General features: G+C 39.2%; 1 protein-coding gene across 3 annotated transcripts in view; it reads left to right on the top strand.

Moving 5' to 3' along the window:
- Positions 1-21,888, top strand: part of cntn5 (contactin 5) — a 100,201-nt gene extending 78,313 nt beyond the window's left edge. For 2 of the 3 annotated variants that reach the window (XM_071496390.1, XM_071496389.1), the window contains 13 exons: positions 1,308-1,452; positions 5,438-5,565; positions 5,949-6,136; positions 7,962-8,082; positions 9,834-9,992; positions 11,908-12,057; positions 12,932-13,002; positions 18,523-18,757; positions 18,851-18,960; positions 19,126-19,312; positions 19,484-19,596; positions 20,295-20,463; positions 20,966-21,888. In XM_071496390.1, coding sequence (XP_071352491.1) covers positions 1,308-1,452; positions 5,438-5,565; positions 5,949-6,136; positions 7,962-8,082; positions 9,834-9,992; positions 11,908-12,057; positions 12,932-13,002; positions 18,523-18,757; positions 18,851-18,960; positions 19,126-19,312; positions 19,484-19,596; positions 20,295-20,463; positions 20,966-21,069 — 1,880 coding nt within the window. In that variant the 3' untranslated portion in view covers positions 21,070-21,888. The remainder of the gene's footprint in view (positions 1-1,307; positions 1,453-5,437; positions 5,566-5,948; positions 6,137-7,961; positions 8,083-9,833; positions 9,993-11,907; positions 12,058-12,931; positions 13,003-18,522; positions 18,758-18,850; positions 18,961-19,125; positions 19,313-19,483; positions 19,597-20,294; positions 20,464-20,965) is intronic. The other variant, XM_071496391.1, reaches the window with a different exon arrangement.
- Positions 21,889-23,930: the final 2,042 nt, after the last annotated feature.

The raw sequence follows: 23,930 nt of genomic DNA on the forward strand, positions 1-23,930 counted from the left end.
AGGCTCAAAGACACAAGTGTTACCGGGAGAGGGGTCAGCCTGGAGCTGCAGATGGGATTGAATTGTCATTGTGTATAATGTCACGGATAAAGCATCATTCAGGATTTGAATAATCACATCTGACAAAGCCTTGCAGCCAGTAGATGGCCTTGATGTGTACTACAACTCCATACCAGTAGCACACCACCTTTAATGCCTTAAGCCTTATTTAGACCGTTGCTACTTCATTTGTTCTCATAATTGTTAAAATGTTTATATTAGTATTTATTATTCACTCAGGCAGCCTGGTTAAATGTGGGTTAAAACAAATTTCCTCAAAGCAGTTCAAATTACCCACCCATGACATCATCAACATGATGACAGTTATTTAGTAATTAGGCTTCACAACACAATGCGATATATGTATAATTGCAGTGGCTACTATTAGCACAGAATTAAGACAAAGTATGGTATATTATACAGTATGTAAAATATTTATGTAGTGTATGAATGTTGAAGTCTTTTGATCCAACTTTGCTTTAAGTCATGATGTGTCACACAAACAGTGTAGCATTTTTGAAATAATTAATTTAAAATACCAAAGCTGAAGAGGTGGAATGAGTATGATGTTTATAATTATATTACATTTCATTTTAGCAACCAGACAGTGATTAAAACCACATTAGGCAAGTTTTTTTGTGTGTTGACCATGATACAACTATAAGCACCAGTTGGGACAGCAGGGCTGGTATTGTTCCTATTAAATGCATTTACACTCCTATTAAAACCATTTTCCTCATGTACTTTTAAAAAGTTATTGCCCATCCATACATCAAATGTCCGTGAGACAGGCAATAAGAGCATGTGGTGCATTGTGGTCATTTGGTGACAGATGTTCAATTGTCTATCATCAGACTAAAATGGTAATTGACATGGTAATGGTTAATAATGTTTCCCAGTGGGAGCATATATAATAAAAACAAAATCGGACCAAGAATGCTTCCTTGAGGAACACCATGTTCAGTACCATATGTCTCAGATACAGGAGCACACACACACACAAAAGACTGTCTACCAGATAAATAAGATTAAACCAAGATAATACACAGTCATAGAGACAAGTCTCAAGTCTTTTGCACTAAGTTCTAAGTAAAGAAAGACAGCCACATATTTTAGATTCACAATAATTCTCATTTCATGAGTACACATGGCTCAGCGTTACTTGTTGACGGGCGTTGCAGCTGGTTTGATCCCATCACATCTCTTGATATTTTCCTAATTTATTTTTTTAAACACACATTAAACTGTTGTGTGTTTGTCTTGCACAGCATCTGCACCTGTTTTTGTCCCCAATCCCATACGGGTCATTGCCACGCTTGGAAAAGATGTATCCATTGAATGCAAACCCAGAGCATCGCCCAAACCACGGATTACGTGGAAGAGAGGAGACAGAAGGATACAGCCAAATAAAAGGTACAGCAGCTCTTTACAAGTATCATGTTTCACTCTCAAATAGAAGTAGCTTTTTACATACTGGATTATCTCATTTTGATGTGTCAGTTAAAATGTACTACAATATGAAATAAGAAAAGTAAAGTGAGTCATTGACCTCTAAGAAAATCTGGCGTTCTTCTCAAGGAAACTTCAGTAGCGCAGGTGTTCAAACCTTAACCCAATCTAAAGTTGACTCTCCTTTTTAGCACATGGTCATAACAACACATACTGAGTTCATAGCAACATACTGAATATTGTGATACATTACATTCAAAGGTGAGAGAGATAAAAACATGGATACAAATTCCCTTTAGCCTTTTATTGTGCATCCAAAACAGCAGGGGGCATTTTTCAGTGCCTGAAATAAAACCCTTAAAATATTTTTGACGTTTTTATACTTTACAGCAAGGATTAATTTGTGCTGTTATCACTGGGATAGACTGTGTACATTTTCTTTGAAGACAGTGGTAGATTTTCTAGCTCTTAGTTATAAATAATACCAGATTTTTTTCATCTGCACAGTTTAGAGAAGAGAATATTGTGAGAGTAAGTTAATTGCCCTGTAAAATATGTATGAAGTCATGAAAAGTTTGTCTTCCTCAATATTTTTATATTGTTTTTCATCATAGTTTCATGGCATAAATTCAAGTGTTAGCATTCTGGCTCAGGCCTTTGAGGAATTGTATACATGTCTTGTTGTAACATATCACAGTTTCATTACTGTAACTGAAATTAAGTGTCACTGCTAAAATAAAACACCTTAGGTACTGGCAAAGCTCTAGAGACGCATACTCAACCCCACCTCCTTCTCACGGATGCTGACAATTTAGACCCTACAATTGCATTTGGAATTCACATGCAGTTTGATATATCATCTTTTATGAGAAACATCTCTCTGTGGTACCTAGAGGGGGCTGAGCAGGGCGAGGGTCCATCAATCAAACTGAGCGACACCACTGAAATTATCAGTCACTGCTGAGCATCCCAAGTTTTGAGTGAGAGAATGGAACCTTTGTTTATCAGCCAAGATTCAGCAGTCTGCTCAACAGCCTCGCAGCAAGGGCATCCAGTTGATAATCAGATCCTCAGTGTGTCGCTCCTTCAAACAGGCAGCCACAAATCTTAATTCTCTAACAGGTGGGTAGGAGAGTATTCAGGAATTAGTTGAACATGGTAATTTCAGAGGTTGGTGCATATCTGCAAAATATTTAATTTTCCAGTCAAAGGAAAATGGTCCTCTGAGGTCATTTTGGATGTCTATTTCTCTAAAAGAGCCAGCTTCAGTGGAACTGATGGATGGGGATGGAAGTTAGTGAGTGTGTTGTCCTAAAATGGTGATTAATGACCCTGACTTGTCTGGATCTGATAAAGCCTTTGAGGTATTTGTCAAACCTTTGCAAATCTATTTTTCAGTGTTGTCGGCATACACGGTGAGATTCATACTTGTTCGAACACCCTGATGTTGTTTTTATCTGACTCTATCTGACTGTCATGTCATGTCTCAAGAGAGCAGGGAATTGTTCAGAAAAAATATTGGCAAAGCAGCTGTTTAATCTCTACCGTCAGAGTAATTTATCATTCACTATGAAGTGTTGGCATTATATATGTATTTGGTTCATTTTCTTTATGATCTTAAAGAATTTCTACAATCAGTAATTGTATCTTTCCTCTGAGATTCCTCTTGAGATCCGATACACACACTTTTATAATGGAAAACTCAAATCCAATTAGAGTTTGACACTCTAATAGGATGTTTGTTGCAACATAACAGCACTATAGTGAATTAATGAACTGGATAACACAGTGTGTTTGGGGGGGTGTGAGGGTCACCGCTCAACTGGAGATCAACCTTGTGAAAGGGTGATTTCTATCTGAAAACGCCAAAATAAACAAGAAGAGTCATGTGTTTTCAGGTCTTGTCCAGGGTGACTCCTGCAAGGATTTTCTGCCATTACCTATAGTAAAGTAAAGAGTTTATGGATGGAGAGACGTTCTATTCTTGGAAGAACAGTGGAGAAATCGAAACAGCTTCACGTTTATCTGGCATTGACAGCTGTGCTGACTTAATGAAGGTTTGTAATTAACATGGATTTCCGCTAATGTTTGGGGCTTTTGTCTCTTAAATAGAAAGTATTAATCCCATTAGTTTGAAAGTACGTGGCAGACTCAATTGAAACCCACAGATTCTTTGTTTAAAACAGTAAGTAGATGCATTTGGCAATTTTACACATTAAAATTGTGAAATGTTTTAAAATGTATTATTTGTTACCAATTATATATACAGTACAAATAATAAGCATTATGTAGAGGTCAATTTGAAACCTTGTTTCAGGTTAGAACATATATATTTTCAAATGCTTTGAGTTTGCTGTGATCTTCTAATGTTTCCCTTAGATTTCTTAAGGTTGAATTGATTTGCATATTCTGTATACCCAACAGTCCCTATCTTGTCCTTTCTGCCTCAGTGTCCTTGTCGGATGTGAATTTCCTCCCTAATTTGAAAAATGTCTCCTGGCTGCAGATTGCTTCTGAATTGTCTATGTGTGGCAAGATTTTGTCACGCCTTCATGAGTTTCTCTTTGCCAATTTCAATCACCTCGCCCATGATGAAAGAGCTTAGTGTAAGTATAAATAAATTTAAATGCCAACCAATATGAATTAAATTAAAAGACAATACCTCACACCTCTCCCATCGTTTTGATTGTTTGATTTGGGATGAAATTGTTTTTGCAATAAAAAAGAATAACTTTTTAAATATGCATCCCCACCTCTGAAGGCCAAATCAAATGGGATATAATTATTTATATTTTAAATAAAAGTGGTTTGCACTGGTCACTCAGGGAAAAGCCGTCATTGGACGTAACTCACAATGCTATATTTCCACATGATTACTGCTCTGTAGCCGTCTGTTCACACACCTGCTCCCAGTGTTGGTGGATACAGTTACATCCTCTACTATCTGATGTCAAGCACTTAATTCTCCAGCTGCTATTTACAAGTCAGAGCAAACTGTTAATACCATATTGTTAGTGTCCTTCAGCTGGATAAGGGGCTACTTATGAATGCAGACGTGGTGTTGTTTTTTTCCTCTCTATTACACTTGTGTTTCCCAGGAGGACAGCTCGGCGATGATGTGCACAGTGTGGTTTGACAGATTTTGGCTTTAGATTCATTGAATGCAGCAATACTTAGGGTTTGTCAGGTGGATTCTTGAGCGCTGTGAGTGATGAATGCACCATTTATTTAGATTTATGGAAATATTAATGCAGAGGAAGAAAAAATCAGAACATCTATTTTATTTTATGTTGTGTGCTGTTCTCCACAAATGTTCAGAGATTTTCTTTTAATCAATTTTAATTTATACTGCAATTACTCAAATGGCTGCCTATGTTGTCCTTGTAAAGGCACAAGATAAGATATCGTGCATTGTTGTATCCGCATTGAAAGTCAAAGAAATACTGTGCTTTTGTTTGTTCTTGACGTCAATGCTTTGGTGTCACTTCTTTTCATGCACTGAAAATTTGTCCTCATTACCTTAATCTGTGTCTTTAAAAGCATGTGTTCTAATCCTGTTGGAGATACAGCTACTTACTAGCGTAGTAGCAGTATCTGCAAATCAGATTCGAACACATTTACATTGTTGATTTGTTGATTGCTCTTTGCTCGTTGAAGGTTACACAACAAATACAAACACTGTTCTTGACTCCACATCCCTCAATAACTTTTTAGCTGTAAACACAATATTATTTTATACTGTTCACTGGAATCTCTTGTGGATGATTATTTCAAGAATATCTGAGCAGTTCGTTTTAGGTTTTTTTATGCTCATCCCCAGTGAATATTGCTATTCTTGTAACCTGACACAACCACAACGACATAACCTCATGCCTGAACTTGTAGTGCAACTGCTCGTACGTGAATTTGTTTCTCATACCAGTATTGATTTTTGTGTCCTTTCTCACAGGATTATGTTGTTACGGAACAACACTCTGAGAATTGTTAACTCCAGCCGAGCAGATGAGGGGAGCTATGTGTGTCGGGCAGAGAATCAGTTGGGCTCAGCAGAGATGACTGCCATATTGTGGGTAAAAGGTAAGTGATGCCCTGGGGGCCTTTATTTTCTGCCAAATTAGCACAAGTGGGCCACTAGTAAACAGTCCCCAATGTCATTTTTTCCTCCCACCTTTGCTCGGGTGCCAGGAAATTTATCGTGCCTGCTCAACCATGAACCAAGGGCTCTCACATTCAAGAATCATATTACAAGGACACACTGTAACAGTATAAAAGCCTCTGTCTCACAGATGCACTGTGCACAGTCTAGATCAGAGCTAAGCAGGATATTTCAGTGACAAAGGTGAGTGTTGTTGCCCAGGTTAGGGTTGCATTCTCGTGATTGCTCTGGCAGTGATGTTGTACTGAAATGCAGCTGCTTTTGGTTAGCCTGAGGTGACAGTGCAGCAGCTTTGTGCTTCCAGAGGCCATGCGTGTGGAGCTTAGCCCAATCAGAGTGGAAGTGACTGTGGGGGAGAGCGTGGTGCTGAGCTGCAAGGCAACACATGACACATCGCTGGATGTGGCTTTCCAATGGTTCTTCAACCAAAAACCAATCAACTTTCAGCGGGACGGTGGCCACTTTGAATACATCCAAACAGTAAGAGTGAGAGTAAGAGCAACAGTAAGACAAAGAGTACTTTTATCATAGTGGTTATGAATCTATCTATCTATCTATCTATCTATCTGTCTGGCTGTCTGTTGTACTTCTAACTGTCTGTGCATAGTTGTTCATCTGGTCCATTCTTTTTTTCTTTTTTTTGTGGACTGGCCTCTTAGAATTATTTGGTTGTGTCAATTTCTTTATTATTTTACACTAGGCTATTTATTGCACCACCAAAGTAGTGCTTTAGTAGTCGTGGTTCACTAAAGGCAGACAACCTCAGGTGTCATCCAAGACCTGCCTTGAATTACACAATCATATACTGTATATCAAAGTATAGTCTGCACCTGTGAAATTGTACCTTTTTGTGAAAATGAACACTCAAATAGAGACTGACTGAAAGTCACCTTGAAAGATGGATCAGCATTGATTTAGAATAAGTAGGGAGGAAAATAATGGAGAAGAAAGATACTAAATCTGAATCCTTTACATGTTAAATTTATTTCTGTTTCCTTCTGCGTATTATGACTCTTGTAGATAGGTAACATGTTCTACCGTCGTCTTTCTTATCAAATTATGGCTTTGTAAAAAATATGGTCACAAATCCATTCACAACAACTGCAAAGTAGTTAGGCCGCATCTGAATTGCAGGAGTATCTGTCTCTGCTTGACTGAAGTCATCTAGAAAATGTCAAAGGCTGCAGGGTCAAGGATCCTCTGGGGAAGATGTCGTATAAATTATCAAAACAAAAATGAAATATACACAAACGGGGAGGCATTTAACCTTTGCTTCCCCTCAACTTCAAGGTTGCATTGTTCACCTTCACCTTTGAACATTTTTTCTGTTTTTTGCAGGATCCTTTATGGAATTGATGTTTGACTTGTTCCTTTATACAAGATGTACTTTTTCCCCTTGGTGAACCATATTTGACGTACAAGGGCATTATGTTCAGCAAAATATACAGTGTCCATTCTGCTATGTGCTCATTAATTAGAGAGATACCACACTAGTTGGTTCATATGAGTTGTCCATAGAAAACAGTTAATAAGAACAAATAACACCATTGTAGGGCTCTAAATGTCATTTATACACACTAAACATTACTGCAAGCGATAATCTGAATTGAAATGGTCAATTTACTCATTTTCAGTGTATCTATTTTTAGATGCATCAGTTACATAAGAAGTAAACTAAACTAAAAACAAAGATTTAGATATTAGTTCTGTTATGTCTGTAATAAATATTTCAGAACAACAGCATGAGCCTACCTTTTTGTATTAATTTAATCTTTTATTTTTACAACAAAACATCTTAGATATTCCGTCTCCGCAATACAAAAAAAACCAAAAAAAATCATTAGTGACTAAACCATAAAATGAAGTTGCAAACAAATTTGTAAGAGAGCAGGGAGTCCTGTTTATGTCACTATTCCATTATCAACAGTGGATGTTAAAATCACATCTGTCCTGATGTGTCCTCTGCTACTACCCATACTCTGGAGAGAAAGTATTTGCAGTGACAATCCTTTACAGGCACAACAGATTCCTGGCTGATGCATGGTTTGTAATTTTAATCAGGTTTCGTGCTAAACAGCTGCCTGTAGACCTTGAATTATTCCCAGTCTTGCCTGAGGCATTTCTCATTTCAGTGGAGAGAAAATACGGATAGCTGAAGAATGTAGCAGGAAGCGAGCACCTGAATTAAACAGAAATCTTTCAAGCCACATGAGCCTCTACAAGATGTAAAGGAATCACACTTTTTTCTTGTCTAGCACATTTACTCTTTACTCTTCTTAATACCTAACTTTTTTATCCTTTGCTTTACCAATTGCAGCAGTCTTCAACAGTGGATCTGATGATTAGGAGCATTTTGTTGAAGCATGCTGGGAAGTATGGGTGTCGGGCCCAGACCAGTGCTGACACTGTGTTTGCAGAGGCTGAGCTTCTTGTGCGAGGTAAGCTTGTTAGCTGCCAGTGCACCAGTGCAATGTGACGTCTTGTTGACTCTTTACTTTACTCCCTGTCCCCCTTGAACTGAAGCAGTTCCCTCGAACAGAATGTGCATGTTTTTCTCATGTGGAGTTACTATTGAAAAGTTTATTCCTGGACACTATGAGAAAGAACAACTAGTTTTGGGGTGAATGGGAGGAATGATCAGTGTACATATGGGTACCTAACTATTATTTTAAGATAGATTTTAAAATTTGCATACCTGTCATTTGGCAATACTGTGAAATAATGTTAGCATTTTCTGCGAATCTAGGAAATTAGCCACTAATTTGTTTCCAGTCTGAGAAGTGGGTTAATTAGACATTGGAAGTTTTGCTCCTGGTGGAAACAATTTCAGAATGTCTATTTTTCACGTTATTGCCCCCTTTTGATCATCTTGACTAATTTTTTATGGTCACCATGAATGTGGCCGGACAGACGGTCTGTCTGCATGAACAAGTTTAATTGAGCTGTTAAACAGATTGGCTGAAATGTGTAGTGATCAGATTCCGTGGCAGTTTCTGAGTGTTGCTGATAATGTAACGTAACGATTATTGGCCAAGCAGCTTGTGGCCTGTTTTTGACTTTTTTATGATCACACTTTTAAACATGTTTTAAGGCTGTGATGCAGTCATTTAGCATGTGAGCCTTCATCCATGGCTCATAGCCTGAGGAGGGTTTCTTGTGAGATGGCAAGTACTTACATTTCAATGGCAGTCATCTAGCTACATCTAAACTGAGTTTGGTTTTGCTTATATGGTATAAAGCATGGCTGGGAAATAATTCAGTATTATGGTATTATAGTTGATTTTCAGTGGAGTTTGGGAGGTATGGTGTTATTGCTTTACAGAAACTCTGTTACCAAACAAATTGTGATTAAAAATGAGTTGTGGGAGTTATTTTTGTGATGAAATGACAGTAGAGCCAACTGGTGAATCTGGTGTGGTTTTCCCATATCATGTTATACATGTATATCAGAAATAAAATCACCCATCTCCACTAAAGCATTGGATGTATTTAATGATTGTCATTTAATATCAACTCCTGATACAGGCTAGGTCCTGTCCCTACAGTGACACAAAATGCATCCTAATGTCCAGAAATGCAAATGCACCTTTCAGTATAACCTGCTAATGGGCAGTTTTTGGAGACACAGTAGATTGGTTTTCATTGAGCGTACCAGCTGCCAGCTTTTCATTTACAGCTGTTCCCCCCAGAGTCCTTAGACATTTGCTGCACTTGCAGATTACATTTACTTCTGAAGACTGAGGTAAACATATGTTCAGCTGTATTAAAACACAGGAAGGTCTACCACACAGTCATGCTCAGCATAACTGGCAAACTGCCTCAGAAACCCCAAAAAAGAAAGCTTCAATATCCCTTAATCAGCATGAAATCCTTGGCAGGAGATCTGTGTCAGCCCGAATCCCGGTTCATTTTCGTATGTTGTGTTCTTGTCTGTTGTTTGTTTGTGCAAAGATTACAACAGGGGATTGATGTTGTCGCCATGTGCACACAGCTGCACATGCACATGCTTAATGCTTGCATTGTTGCATGCATCAGTATATCCAATACAAACTATGCATGATGAAGTCATCACAAAATGGACCAGTTTAGGTTGTTTTTGTTTTTCTCCTCTGTCTTGACATTTCTGAAGCCTTGGTGGCTCAACCGTTCAAACCTGTAATTTAATTTGTGTCTCTCATCCTTTTTCCAGGTCCTCCTGGACCCCCTGGAGTGGTGATAGTGGAGGAGATCACAGATACCACAGCCACCCTGTCCTGGACTCGTGGCCTAGACAACCACAGCCCTATCAGCACCTATAATTTACAGGCGCGCAGCCCATTTTCATTAGGCTGGCAAACTGTCAAAACAGGTAATCAATAAGGAGCAAATTGCAGCCCCTAGATCTGGGAGGTTAATGTGGGACCATAGAAAGGCCTGAGTCCTGCCCAAAGTCATGTGCAGAGACAGTGAATCAGCTCCAGTAGAACAAGGTTACTGTTTTCAAGATTTAATTGAAAAATCTTTAAGTTTTTTTCTTTTACATATTAATGCAATCAGACCTTTAAATCTCATCAAGAAAGTAACAGAGTGTATGTGTGTATCAAGTGTATATCTCCTGCTCTGGACAAAACTGTGACTGAGGCTTTATTCTCAAATGACTGTTTAAGAAGTTGAACTTCCAGTTCTCTTTCCATCTGCCGTTTAACGTTTGAACTTGGCTGTTGTTCAGAAGAGCTTAGCAAAAAGTAATTTGAGCCCATATCAAATGTCATTGGTTTGAATTTTATTATGTGTCATATCAGCAGTTAGTGAGAAATTAACCTTTTGGGCTTGAATTATAACACTTATCCATGTTCATTTAGTATAAATGCACTCTCAGTGCTTAAAAACGAAATAGCTTCTTTTTCTGTACCTTGACAGAAAAACCATTAATTACTATTACTTAGCATTAAAGGGTGAATACTTGCTAACCATTGTGTGTAATTCATCCTGATATGCCATGTGGTGATAAAAGCAGAGCTGAAGGTGTGATAATGATTCATCCCCACAGATATATAAATCATACTTTGTATACATTCCTCTCACATCATGCCTGTTCAAGCGCATTTAATTTGATAAAGCACAATTAGGACTCTGTGATGTATTGTCAGTGTTGAACTTGTTAAGATTAGCATAAAGGGGATTGGGCTTTTAACTCCCACTCCTTGCAAACATAGTTATCGGTTCATGTTTGAAGAGCAGCTTGCCTGACAGAGTGGTCTCATTGTGAGCTGCTTTGGATGATAAGGATGTAAGCTCCACTGCTTCACTGAATGTTGCTTTAGTTAGTACAGCGGGACCTCCAGTTCATTTATGACATGGATATGCTTTCAGTCAATGTTTGTTTGTTGTTGCAGGATCAATATTGACAAAGCTTGATTATGGAAGCCCTGAAGAAACTAGATTAGTTGTGTTACCTGCTTGTAATTCAGTTCAAAATACCTTCAAACATTTTTTTTCAGTCACAGGATGTGATTCATAATTACAGAGCTCTCAAAGGCATCAAAAACATCATATACCATGTTTCAAGAAAACTGTGTGTCCTCAGTGAATCTGGATGGAAGGTGTTATACTGTGTAGCCCATAAGAACAAAGACAATGTTACACTTTTTGCTTTTTTTGGCTCTGTACTCCAGCACATTGGATTTGAAATGAAACAATAGCCGTGAGGTTAAAGTGTCAACTCTCAGCTTTTACACAGTGTAGGAATTATCCCTTAGTTTCAGGGAACAGAGAGTTAACACAATCGTGAAGTCTTGATACAATGTCATCATATTTAATCATATAAAATCCTCTGTAGGAAATGACTGACAGTCGGGCACGATCCAAAGACATCAGCAGACATGTATGTCCCTCAGTGATGCTCTGCCACGCCTTTGCTGCAGCCATAGCCACTTTGTGCTTTATTGGCTGGTCTGTAGGAGTGAAACACCTGCTGAGTTGTTTGAGGTCAGGTGACTGCCTTGGCAAGCCAAGAACTTGAATGTTCAGCCATAAAAAACTCCCTGGTTGCCCTGTTCAGCATCATTTTCCTGCTGCATTGTTATTTAGGGGAGGTTTGTATTTAAAAGTCTGTGATTTTGACACTGTTCAACACTCAGTGTCGATCTGAACACTGTCAAACACCCTTAAAGATGAAAGCTGGTACTCTTACATATTGTCCAGAAGGTGAAGAAAAGTACAGTAGTTGTAATGTGATGCTTGTCTTGACTTAATAAATACACAAGCAACACTCTTGTGTACAGACCCAGAACCAGTGACAGGGGACATGGAGTCAGCCATTGCTGTGGAGCTCAACCCCTGGGTGGAGTATGAGTTTAGGGTGGTGGCCAGCAATGCGATCGGGACAGGGGATCCCAGTGCACCTTCAAGAGGAGTGAGGACTAAAGAAGCAGGTAAATCCTCTAAGCCATCAGTGCTTGAAATACAAGTCACATTTTGACAGACATCAGTAATCACCCACAGTCTAAGAACTTACTGAGTACACATCCCAGCTGATGTTTACTGTGCCCATACACACCTCTTCATGACCATGTTATATACCCATTGTTTTTCTACTCAATTTTAATTGGGCAAGAAGTTGGAAATAAGCTGCTTACACGAATTCCAACAAGTTTAGTGTTTCTGCTAAAGCAGCCAGTCCTTTAATACCCTGAGGCAAAGACACAGCAGAATATACTATTTATGGGGAGTGAAAATTCACTGAGACAGTTTGGATCAAGTCTTCCACTTCGCTAACTGCTCATTTCTCGTCTATAAAATGTAATAATTACAAAGGTCAGTGGTCATTTGGAAGTGGCTTATTTAATCTGTCCTATCTCTTCAGCATAATTAACAGACTAATTACTGTATCTACACACAGTTGTGTTAATCAATCCTTAATATCACAATCCATGATCCAAATGCCAACAAATTCAAAACACAGTACTAGAACCTTGCACCACTTTCAGTTTGATTGGCAGGTATTTTAATGCAGCCACAAACCAACACAATAACAAAGTTTTTAATGTTTTCTGATGTGTTTTTATAGATGTCATTGAAACAGGTTTTTACAGACATCGTTGAAACAGCGTTTTTGTTTTCTGTTGCACAAAATGCATTTTTCAGTCAATTAGCAATCCAAGTTTTGTTCAAATTTATGCTATCTAAACAGTGTTTGTGGTTGTTTCTTCTGTACACTTCTTCTTCTCTTGTTTCCAAAAACATGTTGAAGTGAATTTGTAGTGTTGGGTCAGTGATGCAAGGTTAACCTTTTTATGTTTCACACAGTCCCATCAGTGGCACCCACAAATGTTAGTGGAGGGAATGGCCGCAGGCATGAACTGGTCATCTCGTGGGAGGTAGGTCCTCTTCCAGAGAACAAGCATGACGACACATGTGAAAAAACACAAATGTCACATTGGGACTTGTATTTCAGTTGAGCAAATTCATATCTTTGTTGAATAAACATTGAAGCTTTTATTTAGTCTACTCTCACTTAAAAATAATCTTCCTGCTTCCTGTTGCATCAAGGAATGTCAGCGAAATGACATTCAAACTGTTGAATGTTTTTAAGACTCCTCAGAAAGAATATAATAGTGATATACTGTATATCTACAGGCATGCTCTGTATGAGAGAGGCCTTTGAGGTCCTTGAAACTCAGGATGCTTACATGACAGAACATTCTCTTGCTTTCTAAAGAGACTGAGGCAGAAACTGCCACAGGTCATGTATTAGTTGGACTGTAATTCATATTCCAATTATAATTATTATTATGCACTAAAGTTTCCAGTATAATTTGAAGATTTTGAACATGAAACTTTACCGTTCTGTACTTGTTCCATAATTAAAAAGCAAAAATCAATGTAATTTCAGTCAATAGCTTAGCTCAACATTTTGCGCTGTTAAAGATGCTTGTTTAAGATAAAAGCCCTTTGAATGTCTTCATGAAAGGGACTCCATAAGCTCCATCAGAGAAATAATAATTTGTTAATTTGAAAGACTGCTCTGTTTCCCAGGGAAGTGCATGGCTGTGTTGCATTATGTAAATAGAACCATCTCAAAAACAGATTTAGCACTTCTGTACCCCAAAGCAAACAACTAACCTTCAGATGAGATGTTCAGGAATCAGATACTTTCAAATAACTAAAAAAAACAGAGATATTAATTGTAATCACTTGTGCAAGTCAATACGTGATCCCAAACAACATAATGAATAAGCCAGTGTTTTTCAACCTTTCCTGCTTGTGACCCTCTGAAACAAAGCAGTGCCTGCAGAGCTGAAAACACATGGTATAAAAGCACAGTATTTTTTATTATTTATTGTTTTTTATTTTTAAGATATTAAACATGATTAAATACGGGAGGAAACGTATAGGATCTAAATATTCATAGTTTAACCTGAGAAGGTATTACTGTAATAATAATGTAATCATAAATTTGTATGTTTATTTGTCATCACCACCATGTTTAGAACATTTGTGAGCCGGCAGGTTGAGAATCACTGTTATAATCCAAGAGTAAAAACAAGCCCAATGAAACAAGGTTCACTTCAAACATCTGTACTGAAACTACGGCTTTGGCTTTGCCCCCTTAGGAATTTAACTGTCACTAAGTAATAAATCCTGCATGTGAATGTGACTTAATAATCATGTAGAGGTTGCTGCTGCATGTGGAATTCATTAATTCACTTTTTGTTGCCTGGGAATACTTGTCAGACGTTATTAAGGGGGATAAAGCATGGTTGATGGACGATGCCAGTCCTTGTGGTTCCTAAGCTTGAAGGAAACGGTCTAATGATTTTAAGATATACAGATGATTGCATTAGTCTACAGCCAGTTGCATTCACTTTAGTTGAGATATGACAGGTAGCTGTAGTTTCACTGGGTGTGTGCTGGGGACTTGTGTTTCCTATTCCCAGAACCTTCAAAGTGGGATCTAATTAAAACATAGAGGAAAAGTTTCAACAGCTCATGTGAGAAAGTGATGAGAAGAGTCTGGAGAATGTGAGAAGACAGATGTATTGAGGGATTTGCCGCAGTATTTAAAGAATGGAGTTGAGCATAGAAGGTTGACACCATCTGAGCTCACACAACTTCTACCCTGTCGAGGAAAACTTTTATTTTCCTGTCCACTACTGTGGCATAGGTCATTCCGTGGTAAAATCCTGTGGTGCACAAGAAGGGACTGAGTGTGGTTAAGAGTTGATGGTTTATTTTGATAAGGCAGAAAAAGAGTTGACGCTTCATTATTGATTGCATTGATCTGGATTTTTTTTAAAGATTTTATTGAAAAACAAATGAATGAAGTTACAAAGAAAGTGTTAAACTAGCATTCCCTTGCAAGGCTTACTGTGTTGCTGAATGATGGTTCCAAGTCAAAAAAAGTATGTCCACACTGCTTTGATCAAGAGGCACAATACTGAGCTAAAATAAGAGAGCTCACACTCAGGCATTTAATAGTCACTACTGTAGATGTCCATTTCAGCAGACAAGCAGGTCACCACCACAGCTGGAGAGACAGGTAAAATAGCTAAAATAGGTAATAAGAAAAACCCAGGTGCAGATGCTCTGAACTCCTATGAAACCACAACCTAGGGGTTGTGGTTTCATGGTGGAATAGAAAAACAGGAGAGAGACTTGCATTATATACAGTGGGATAACAGAGAGGTGGGGTTATATGGTCTTCACAGCTATCTCTATTGTGGGAGAGAGGGTTTGTGAGTTGTGAAAGGGCTCAGGTGAGCACCCATGATTAGGGCAAAGTGACCTTTTTCCATTTCAGAGGGGAGACATGGTAGACCCATCTGCTGCAGTATACGACATGATTTTCTCTGACTTGCTTTCACCCAATTTTAACTCCTCATCGGAGGATTTGAGCAGGTTGAGCTTGCTTCAACTTTTCCAAGAAGGAACTGACCAGATGAGAAAGAGCTTCTGTTCACTGGTGCAGAAAGGTTTTCCACAAGACCGGAGGTTGAAGATGTTATTGTAAAAAGTAGGAGATAAGATAAATTCAGCTTTATTGATCGCAGGTGGAGCAGCAGCAAAGAATACGATATGAGCATTTTATAACAAAGAGAGTCTGTTCAATTTGATACAACAAAAATAATATGTTGATGTCATTTTACCAGAACAAAACTCAAATTTTCTCAATATTATGACAGATTTATAGATTATCTGTGGAAGCATTTTACGCTCATTTCCAGTACATGTGCAGGGTGGTAAAAAGGCCTGTCAATGGCTTTCCTCATTGCCAGATTTATAGAACACATGTGCAAGTATTGTTCGCTGTGGAAAGTTTTATTACAAGCAGGGCAAAAATTCCTGCTTTATCATTAACAATAGCACAGACTCAAGATCAAGTCATTGTATTTTAAACAGTTTCACTTTATTGTGTTGGAAATTTGTTTAAACATCCTGGGTCCTAGAGTTTGAGGGCACAACTCGATCACAATTGCAAAATTTGCTGATAAAGCTCAAAGAAGGCCAGCTGAATTGTGTATTACACAGAGCTGCATCAGCCGGGCAAGTGATTAAGATGTAGTGAATTTTAAATTTGGTCCCACCAGAGAGGCACAATGATGATTAACCTTGAATCTCAGAGTCGTTCCTGATAAATGTGTATAAATATATGTTTGTACTCTCTATCTTGACAATGGTTGTAGAAAATAATAAATCTCACACTAAGTAAAGAGGATATTAGTGTGAACTGTTTCCAAGTGGACAGCTTGGCTTTCAGCCAGGTTCAGGGCGCAGCATGAACAGAATTACTATGAGCAAAGCTGAAAATTTGCAATTGAGATCAGTTGAAGGATATATTAACAGGGGAACAGTGAACAGATGTGGAAGCAACTGACAGTTATTCTTGTAGTTATTAAGTATGGGAGCCAACTGCCACTGGGAAGATAACCTTCACATGAGGAGAAGTGCGCCTCGGTGGCACATTATCGGGGATAATGTCCATTCCAGATGGGATGGTGTGTGGTGGTAGACCATTTCCTATTTATAACTGTCATTAGCTTGCCTGGTATAACACAATGACGACCTCCTTGTGAATAAATACAGGACCCCCTGTTGGGAGAACAATGAAGGGATACTTAAAGTTACACAAAATACTGATCGGTGCGTGGTTAGATAAAACCCTAAGAAAGAGTGCATGAGTATGAGTAATTCCAAAATGTGATTTTTTTTTTAAAAACTGTTTAACAGTATATCTACAGCAGTTCTACAAACCTCCATGAGTGTAGCAATTTCTTTCTTCAACAAGTGCCTCAGCGTAAAACTGAGTGTAAACATTATTGAGTCTATTCAGTTTTTTTTATTCAGACATTTTTGCAATTGGGCCAGTTAACCTCTGAAGTAGAGATTGTACTTGAAAAATTAAAGTGCCTCTATAAAAATGATGCTTCCTTTCTCCCTATTGTCAGATACAAGCAGTAATCACCCATCTTTGAGTCTGTCAGCTTTCAAGTTTATCACAGGACAATGCTGCGATATTCTATTTAGATGCAGCGTCCTCCTTTTGGTACTTTGGCATTTTAAGTCGTTTTAGTTCTGCCCTATTTCTTCGCCTTTCTGTTAAATGCTTTTGGAAATAAATCAGGACTCCGTCGGTGATCAATGGAGATGGATATTAAAGGAGACGGAGCAGGAATGTTAGCCCTTTTTGGCAGTCAAGGCATGTGAGCGCATGGCAGTTCCACCTCTCCAATCATCTGTGGAGAGTTGTCAGAGCCTGGACGGCCATGGTGGGCAGGGTTATTAAGCAGGATGAATGACTAAACAGTCTCTGCCGCTTCATTCAGCCATCTCATTAGAGTCGACGGTGAGAGACTGCTTTTTCTGTGGGAGCCATTGGGAGGACCATTAGTGATGCCCCCACAGTCACCGTGACTGAGCCCAGCAGGCCCCACAATTTCATCAAAAAGACTTACCTCACTTATATAAGCTCTCTCAGACTTATCTGTGACTATCTCAATTCCCAAACCTGCAAGTGTTTCTATACTTAAGCTAATTTGTTCATGCTGTTTTTAAAAGACGTATATTCCTTTGCATGTCTTTAAAACCATTGCCAGCTCTGATGATAGCGTTGATGGAAGCTAATTCATTTTCACTAATCATCCCCGTAATTAGACAGTCATGGTGATTGGTCGTTGTTGAATGAAATGTGAACTACACCTCCATCCACTGCTGTTCCCTCTGTAGACGAGATGGCTAATTTGGGTGATGCCTTCAGGGGACAATATTCTTTTGAAGCCTATGCAAATCAGCACATTACCTCGTGAGCAGCAGACTTGTTGCCAAAAACAGGTGTACAGGTGTTTGTCATTTAATAAATTTAGCCAAAGATTTAATCCCCACAGCTCGTATTTTAATTAAATTTTACCTCACTTAATAAATTGGCATTTGATTTGATTAAGCGCAGAGCAGCTGTGGAAGACAGCTCCCAGTTTAACCACTTCAGGAAAACCATAGATAAGCACCGAAGCCGACACACAAAAAAACCCGGCGTCCCAAAAATCCCCCTGTCAGACATGGAAAGATAAATAGCTACATAATGGGTACAACTGAGCCAGATATGATTTGTTTCTATTACTGAAGACTGACTGCATCTTTATTAACACTGGCAGACAGTTACAGTAAATGGGTAGGAAATTGAAAGCTGGTTATGTGGGACCACCATAGAGGAAAACGTTACGTTAGACTTTTTCATTTTTCAGTGAAAGCCTTGTTTGCACTGAGGAAGTTGTTTAAATGAGAAAATGTGCAAATAATGCACCTTCGGTTACAGAGCTTAACTGCTACTGAGCCAGGTATGTACTTCCATCTGAGTGAACGACACGCTCGGGTGACTATGTCTCTCTTTGTGATATTTTCAGCCTGTATCTGAGGAGTTCCAGAATGGGGAGGGCTTTGGGTATATTGTTGCATTTCGTGCCAACGGGACCCGAGGCTGGAAGGAGAAGATGGTGACTTCTGCTGATTCTACAACATACAAATACAGAGACGAGACTTTCCCTCCCCTTACCCCCTTTGAAGTTAAAGTCGGAGTATACAATAATAAGGGAGACGGGCCGTTCAGCAGAGTTGTCATCATCCACTCTGCCGAAGGGGGTGAGTGAATACCTGCGGTTGCACGGATTAAAAGAAAAAAAGAACAGAGGGAATAGTTTTTTATGATTGTCACTATTTTAACTTGTTTGACAGAACCAAGGGAAGCTCCGTCTGATGTGAAAGCTCACAGCATTTCTTCATCAGAAATTAGGGTCACTTGGAAACCGCCCAACCCTGGCCCCGGAAGACCAAGAGGATATGAGGTTTTTATAAATATTCCTGTGCTTGTGTGTGTGTTTGTGTTTGTGTGCACACTTGTACGTTTACATACTGTGTGTGACATTTGGCATAAACATGCACACCTTCGTGCATGAGTAGAAGTCTGAGAATATTATTTTTTTCATTCAGTCATTCATTTCTGTTTAAAGGTCAGCTACTGGAAAGACATGGAGCAGGAAGAGTCGGGGAAAAAACAGAGAACTGTGAAAAACGAAACATCCATGGTCCTGACAGGACTAGAGGGCAACAGTCTGTATCTCATCACAGTAAAAGGCTTCAACAGCATCGGCCAGGGTCCTGCTAGTGCTGCTGTCACAGCCAAGACCAGAAAAGCCCGTGAGTACAGCACTGACACTAATTATGTAATACTATATATGGAACAGGGGCTACCTGTTCAGTTCACTCTAAGTCCCCTTGTAAAAAAGTGTAGTAATTGACCTAGTTGGTTGAAACTCTGTTTAAAAGTCTGTATGAATTTGCACGAGGAGTTCTGTATTCTCCCCTCAGCTCCTGCTCAACCTCCAGCCAACCTCATGTGGATTCAAGAGGGCAACAACGTGTCTTTAAGCTGGGATCCAGTGAAGGCAAAAGACAATGAGTCTGATGTCATCGGGTACATGGTAATGATACATTGCTAAAGTTGTCTTCGGTTTCAGGAAACAGAAAAACATTTATGCAACTAAACGGTTGTGAAGTGGAAAGAAGTATTTCTTTTAACTGTAAATTCCCATTTAAAGTTGTCTTGTAATTTTTGTCCTTGTTAGAAAGAGAACCACAGAATTCTCCTGGATAAATTAGTATTTTCTAGTTCTGATTTTTGTTTTTGTGTTGATTTTTTTTGTTTGTTTGTTGTCAATTTGGTATGACAAGTAGGTCATACCATTGACCTACTATTATTATAAGTATTATATAAGCATTATTGTTAATAAGTCAAGCTGCCACAGACACTTCCTACAAAGATTTTACATGGCAGAGCAAGATACTTCATGCCAATTCATGTCTATGGGAGCAAAAGGGGCGGTTCCAGTCTGCATAAAGGGGCGTGTCGGGAGACCTAAAGTTATTAAATCGAAGCTCGAATGAGTTGGAAAATAAAAATAATAATCTTCATAATTACATGTTAGACATGCTAACATTAGCTTCTAGTTCAGACAGACTGACGGTTATGTGCTGTTAATCAAGAGAAAACAGTTCTGAAATGCAGAATAATAGAATTTTAATCATGTGATTTTATATATTTATACACACACACACAGTATATATATATGTATGTGTACTGTATACACAGTGTAAACCTAAATGTGCACATGTCCTGCAGGTGTTACTCAAACAGGAGGGCAGAGGCCACAACCAGGTGACAAGAACCATTAACCCTTCTACCGTGCTCTCACTGCCAGAGGGAGGCACCTATATCATTGAGGTGCGTGCTCTCAGCGAAGGGGGAGAGGGAGCAGTCAGCTCCCAAGTTCGAGTTGTCACCTCCTCCGGTAAGTTCCAAGATAGTTAGTTGCCACCCCTCCCCTCCAGCCACACACTCTGTTAACTGACCTCTGATGCACAGGCCGTTTTCTCTTTGTAGCGATCTTGTGTTCTGCCCTTAATTGAGTCACCACAGCTGTTGTGCGAGCCAAGTTTTCCTTGGCTAATACTATTATAATTACCTCGCCCACACAAACCTTCCTACTCTTGCACAGCCAATTAACTCTTAAGCAACAGGACGAACAGAAAGTTTGCAGTCCTGTGTGCAACATGACCAAGCAGCTTTTCAGGGCAATGGACTGCTGTTTTTCCTGCTCTTCTCCATTTTCCTTTTTTCATCCTTTTAGGGAAAAAAAAGACAATTTATTCATAGCTCCCTGAAAGTAATTCATTCAAAATATCAATGGAGTTATTTAGCTTTAAAAATAAATGCAGTTCCAGCGTTTTGTTTAGCATCTTTGTTTTCATCAGTGTTCCCTGTTCCCTCTCTTCCTCCGTCCCTTCTCTTAGGTGTTCGAGCAAAAAGCAACCAGTGCTCAGTGCACTGTCTGCCACCGAGCCTAACATGGACAGCACTGCTCATGGTTCTTCTGGTGCCTTCAGCTTCCTGGTGAGGCCACTGTGCCATCCTCATTTTCATGGAGGGAGCCAACAGTCTTCCGCTCCCTCATTCCCTCTGACTGCCTGCTTGCTTTGGCCTTACCCATCTCAGAGGGCCCGAGGCCTGCCGAAGGGGGTTGAGTCTGCCAGTTAACACACGGCTCTTCAGAGTTCATCATTTTTTGTTCCCTGTTTCTTTTGTGCCCCTGGACATTTGATTTGCACTGTTCTTTCCAACATCACGGTAGTGTGGTACTGTAGTGTACATTGTGAGGAAAGATTTGTTTTATCATTTACCTTAACATCATGTGTTCCTCTCATTGACTGGCATCTAACCACTTCCAGACGGCTCCTACAGCTCTGGGGCTCTACAGAGCGTGAACAATTCCTCGAAAGCTGCTGTGGTAGTAATACAGGGATCAGCCGGCCTGTTTCTTTTCATTACTTATCTGCATCAATTTACCCCTTGGCTGCCTAACAAGCAATGCAGCAGAAGCTCAGTAGAGATAAGTGCATTGTTTTCTTATTCACACATTGAGGAGAAAAAAAGTTTTTTATGGAACCAAGAATCTTACTATTTCCAGACTTGCTTTTTGTACATTGTGTTACCTTTAAAGAAAAAAAAAAACACAGTGGTGTGTATCAGCTATGTCAAACTCTCTGTTCTTTGGTAGCGATTAAGCAATGCTTGGTGATACAGTTCGTTGACTGTTGGATGTATGGAAGTAGGAAACAGGTACTTACCTGTAGTGCCCAAACACATCGATAGACAAAGACAACTCTGTACGGACTCTTGCTGTCAGTACAAATAAATGTGATGTATATTTTTTAAATACTTGGTGTTTGTAATTTGTAACTCTTAGAAAAGAACTATTCATGCCAATGCACTGAGGCTACAAATAATTATTTTCATTGTTGTTAATGGTTTTGTCTATACATTGTCAGAAAACAGAGAAAAATGCCCGTTCTGTTTCCCCAAAGCCAAAGATAGTCAATTTACAATCAAATAAAAGAAAAGAAAAACATTAAATTCCCACATTTGAGAACGTGGACACAGAAACAGTTTGATTGCCTGATAAAAAGCCAAAGATTAGTAGATTATAAAAATTGTTATTACATTGTTTTTCATCAACTAACTTTAGCACTATTTTGCACCTCAAATATTTCACTCTACACAAAACAAATTCACCACAACACTTTCATTCTATATTACATCTGTGATTGTTAAAGTGTAGCTGGTCTATCAGACAGTCCTGCACTCAGAGTTGTGCACCCTGCCGTGCGGTATGTAAATTACAGGTTGATTGAATTCCACACACGTGGCATTACAGGCCACAAAACTTTCTGTGATAAAAGAACCTCTGCAGAGTCAAATAGGGCAGCATCAAGAGTATCTCTCCTTCCTCTCAGGCTCCTTTCTTGCCTTGTCCGCAGTAAAAGCTTATCTCTCACTGGGCAGAAATCCAAATGAATTTGCCTCAAGTGTAATTAATGTTAGAATGGAGATCTGTAGTCCTAAAGCCTGCTTGCTTGAGCAGACCTTTTGCTTGCTCTGCCTCTAGCTCCCTGGACTCTCCATCACAGAGTCAGAGTAACCTGGCTCAGCCGCTCAGGTTCAGACAAGGCTACCAGCTCAACCACAAGAGATAGGACCACACAGCAGAACAGAGGACGAACACTGCTCCAAGCTGTGTGTATCCCACGGATTCAGACCTCTGTGTTTTGGCTTCATTCAGAGGAGGGGAGGATGTGAGGTTGGTTTCCTCTATCTAACTTGTACATCATTTCCGTCTGTAGTGCAAAGCATTAAGCTGTTTAATGTGGATGGAGGGGTTTTGCGGCGCTTTTAGCCTGTTCAATAACGGAGGCTCAAACACATACCTCCACACAAGTGCTAATGTACCGACCTTTAATTATTCATGCAGCACCTGTCTGTGTTGGTGCATCTGATTTATGATAATGGATTATGTATCCTGCAAGGGGACCCATTTGGTTCAGAGAGCCAGAAGCTATAGTGTCAGCAGTTAAAACATGAACTCCACCTTGGTTAATGTCCGTTTCTATGTGTGTCTGTGCATGTGTGTGTGTGTGCTGGGATATACTGTACTTTTTAGTTTTCAACAGTTTGTTATATTAGATTATTTTAGGGCCATTTGTGTTGCTTGAAATCAACAAATAATCACTTTTACAGTTTTAAATCCCCCCAATTGCTTCATTAATTATAATTTGTACTTGAAAAATATATTTTGTGAGTTTCTATTAGAATTTAAAAGTTCTTTGTTGTGTTCCTGTTTCTTCCTGTTACTGACTTGAATACAAAAGTGGTTCTATAGAAGATATTTACTGTCAGTATGAGTATATGAGTACAGGCTCCAGGCTTAAGAAGTCAAACTACACTGAAATGTAATAAACCTCTTCACTTGATGGGGTTAGTGACACACGTACTGTAACAGCAGCCCTGGAGCTGAAGGATTCAACATCTCTGCACCAAGGACACTTCAACAGGACAGACACTCCCTGTTTGGACGGCAGGAACTTCTAGTTAAAGGATATGCCCGCTGCTTCATATGTGTATCACTTCATGCTGCTGAAAATAATATTTCTGGAGTTTCCATTTCAACAAACATGAAGAGGTTGTGTAAGAGCATGTGATGTGTAAAGTTTCTGTCCTCTTTCCTCTTCATTCTCACTCGACTCTCCCTCTGAAGCCTAAACCACACACACGAGGAGGGTGACTCCTCTGCACCAAAAAAAAAAAAAAATCCTTCAAATATGATACCACAGCAAATATCATATGATATACTTTTATCTTCGTCCGTTTCTAAATGTCCTTTAACTTTCAGAAACTTAAAAGTCAAGTATTGAAGTGTCTTGC

The sequence above is a fragment of the Trachinotus anak genome, unplaced genomic scaffold (genome assembly GCF_046630095.1).
Source record: "Trachinotus anak isolate AG129_WGS33_773 ecotype Australia unplaced genomic scaffold, CSIRO_AGI_Tana_v1 ptg000014l, whole genome shotgun sequence".
Taxonomy (NCBI): Eukaryota; Metazoa; Chordata; class Actinopteri; order Carangiformes; family Carangidae; genus Trachinotus; species Trachinotus anak.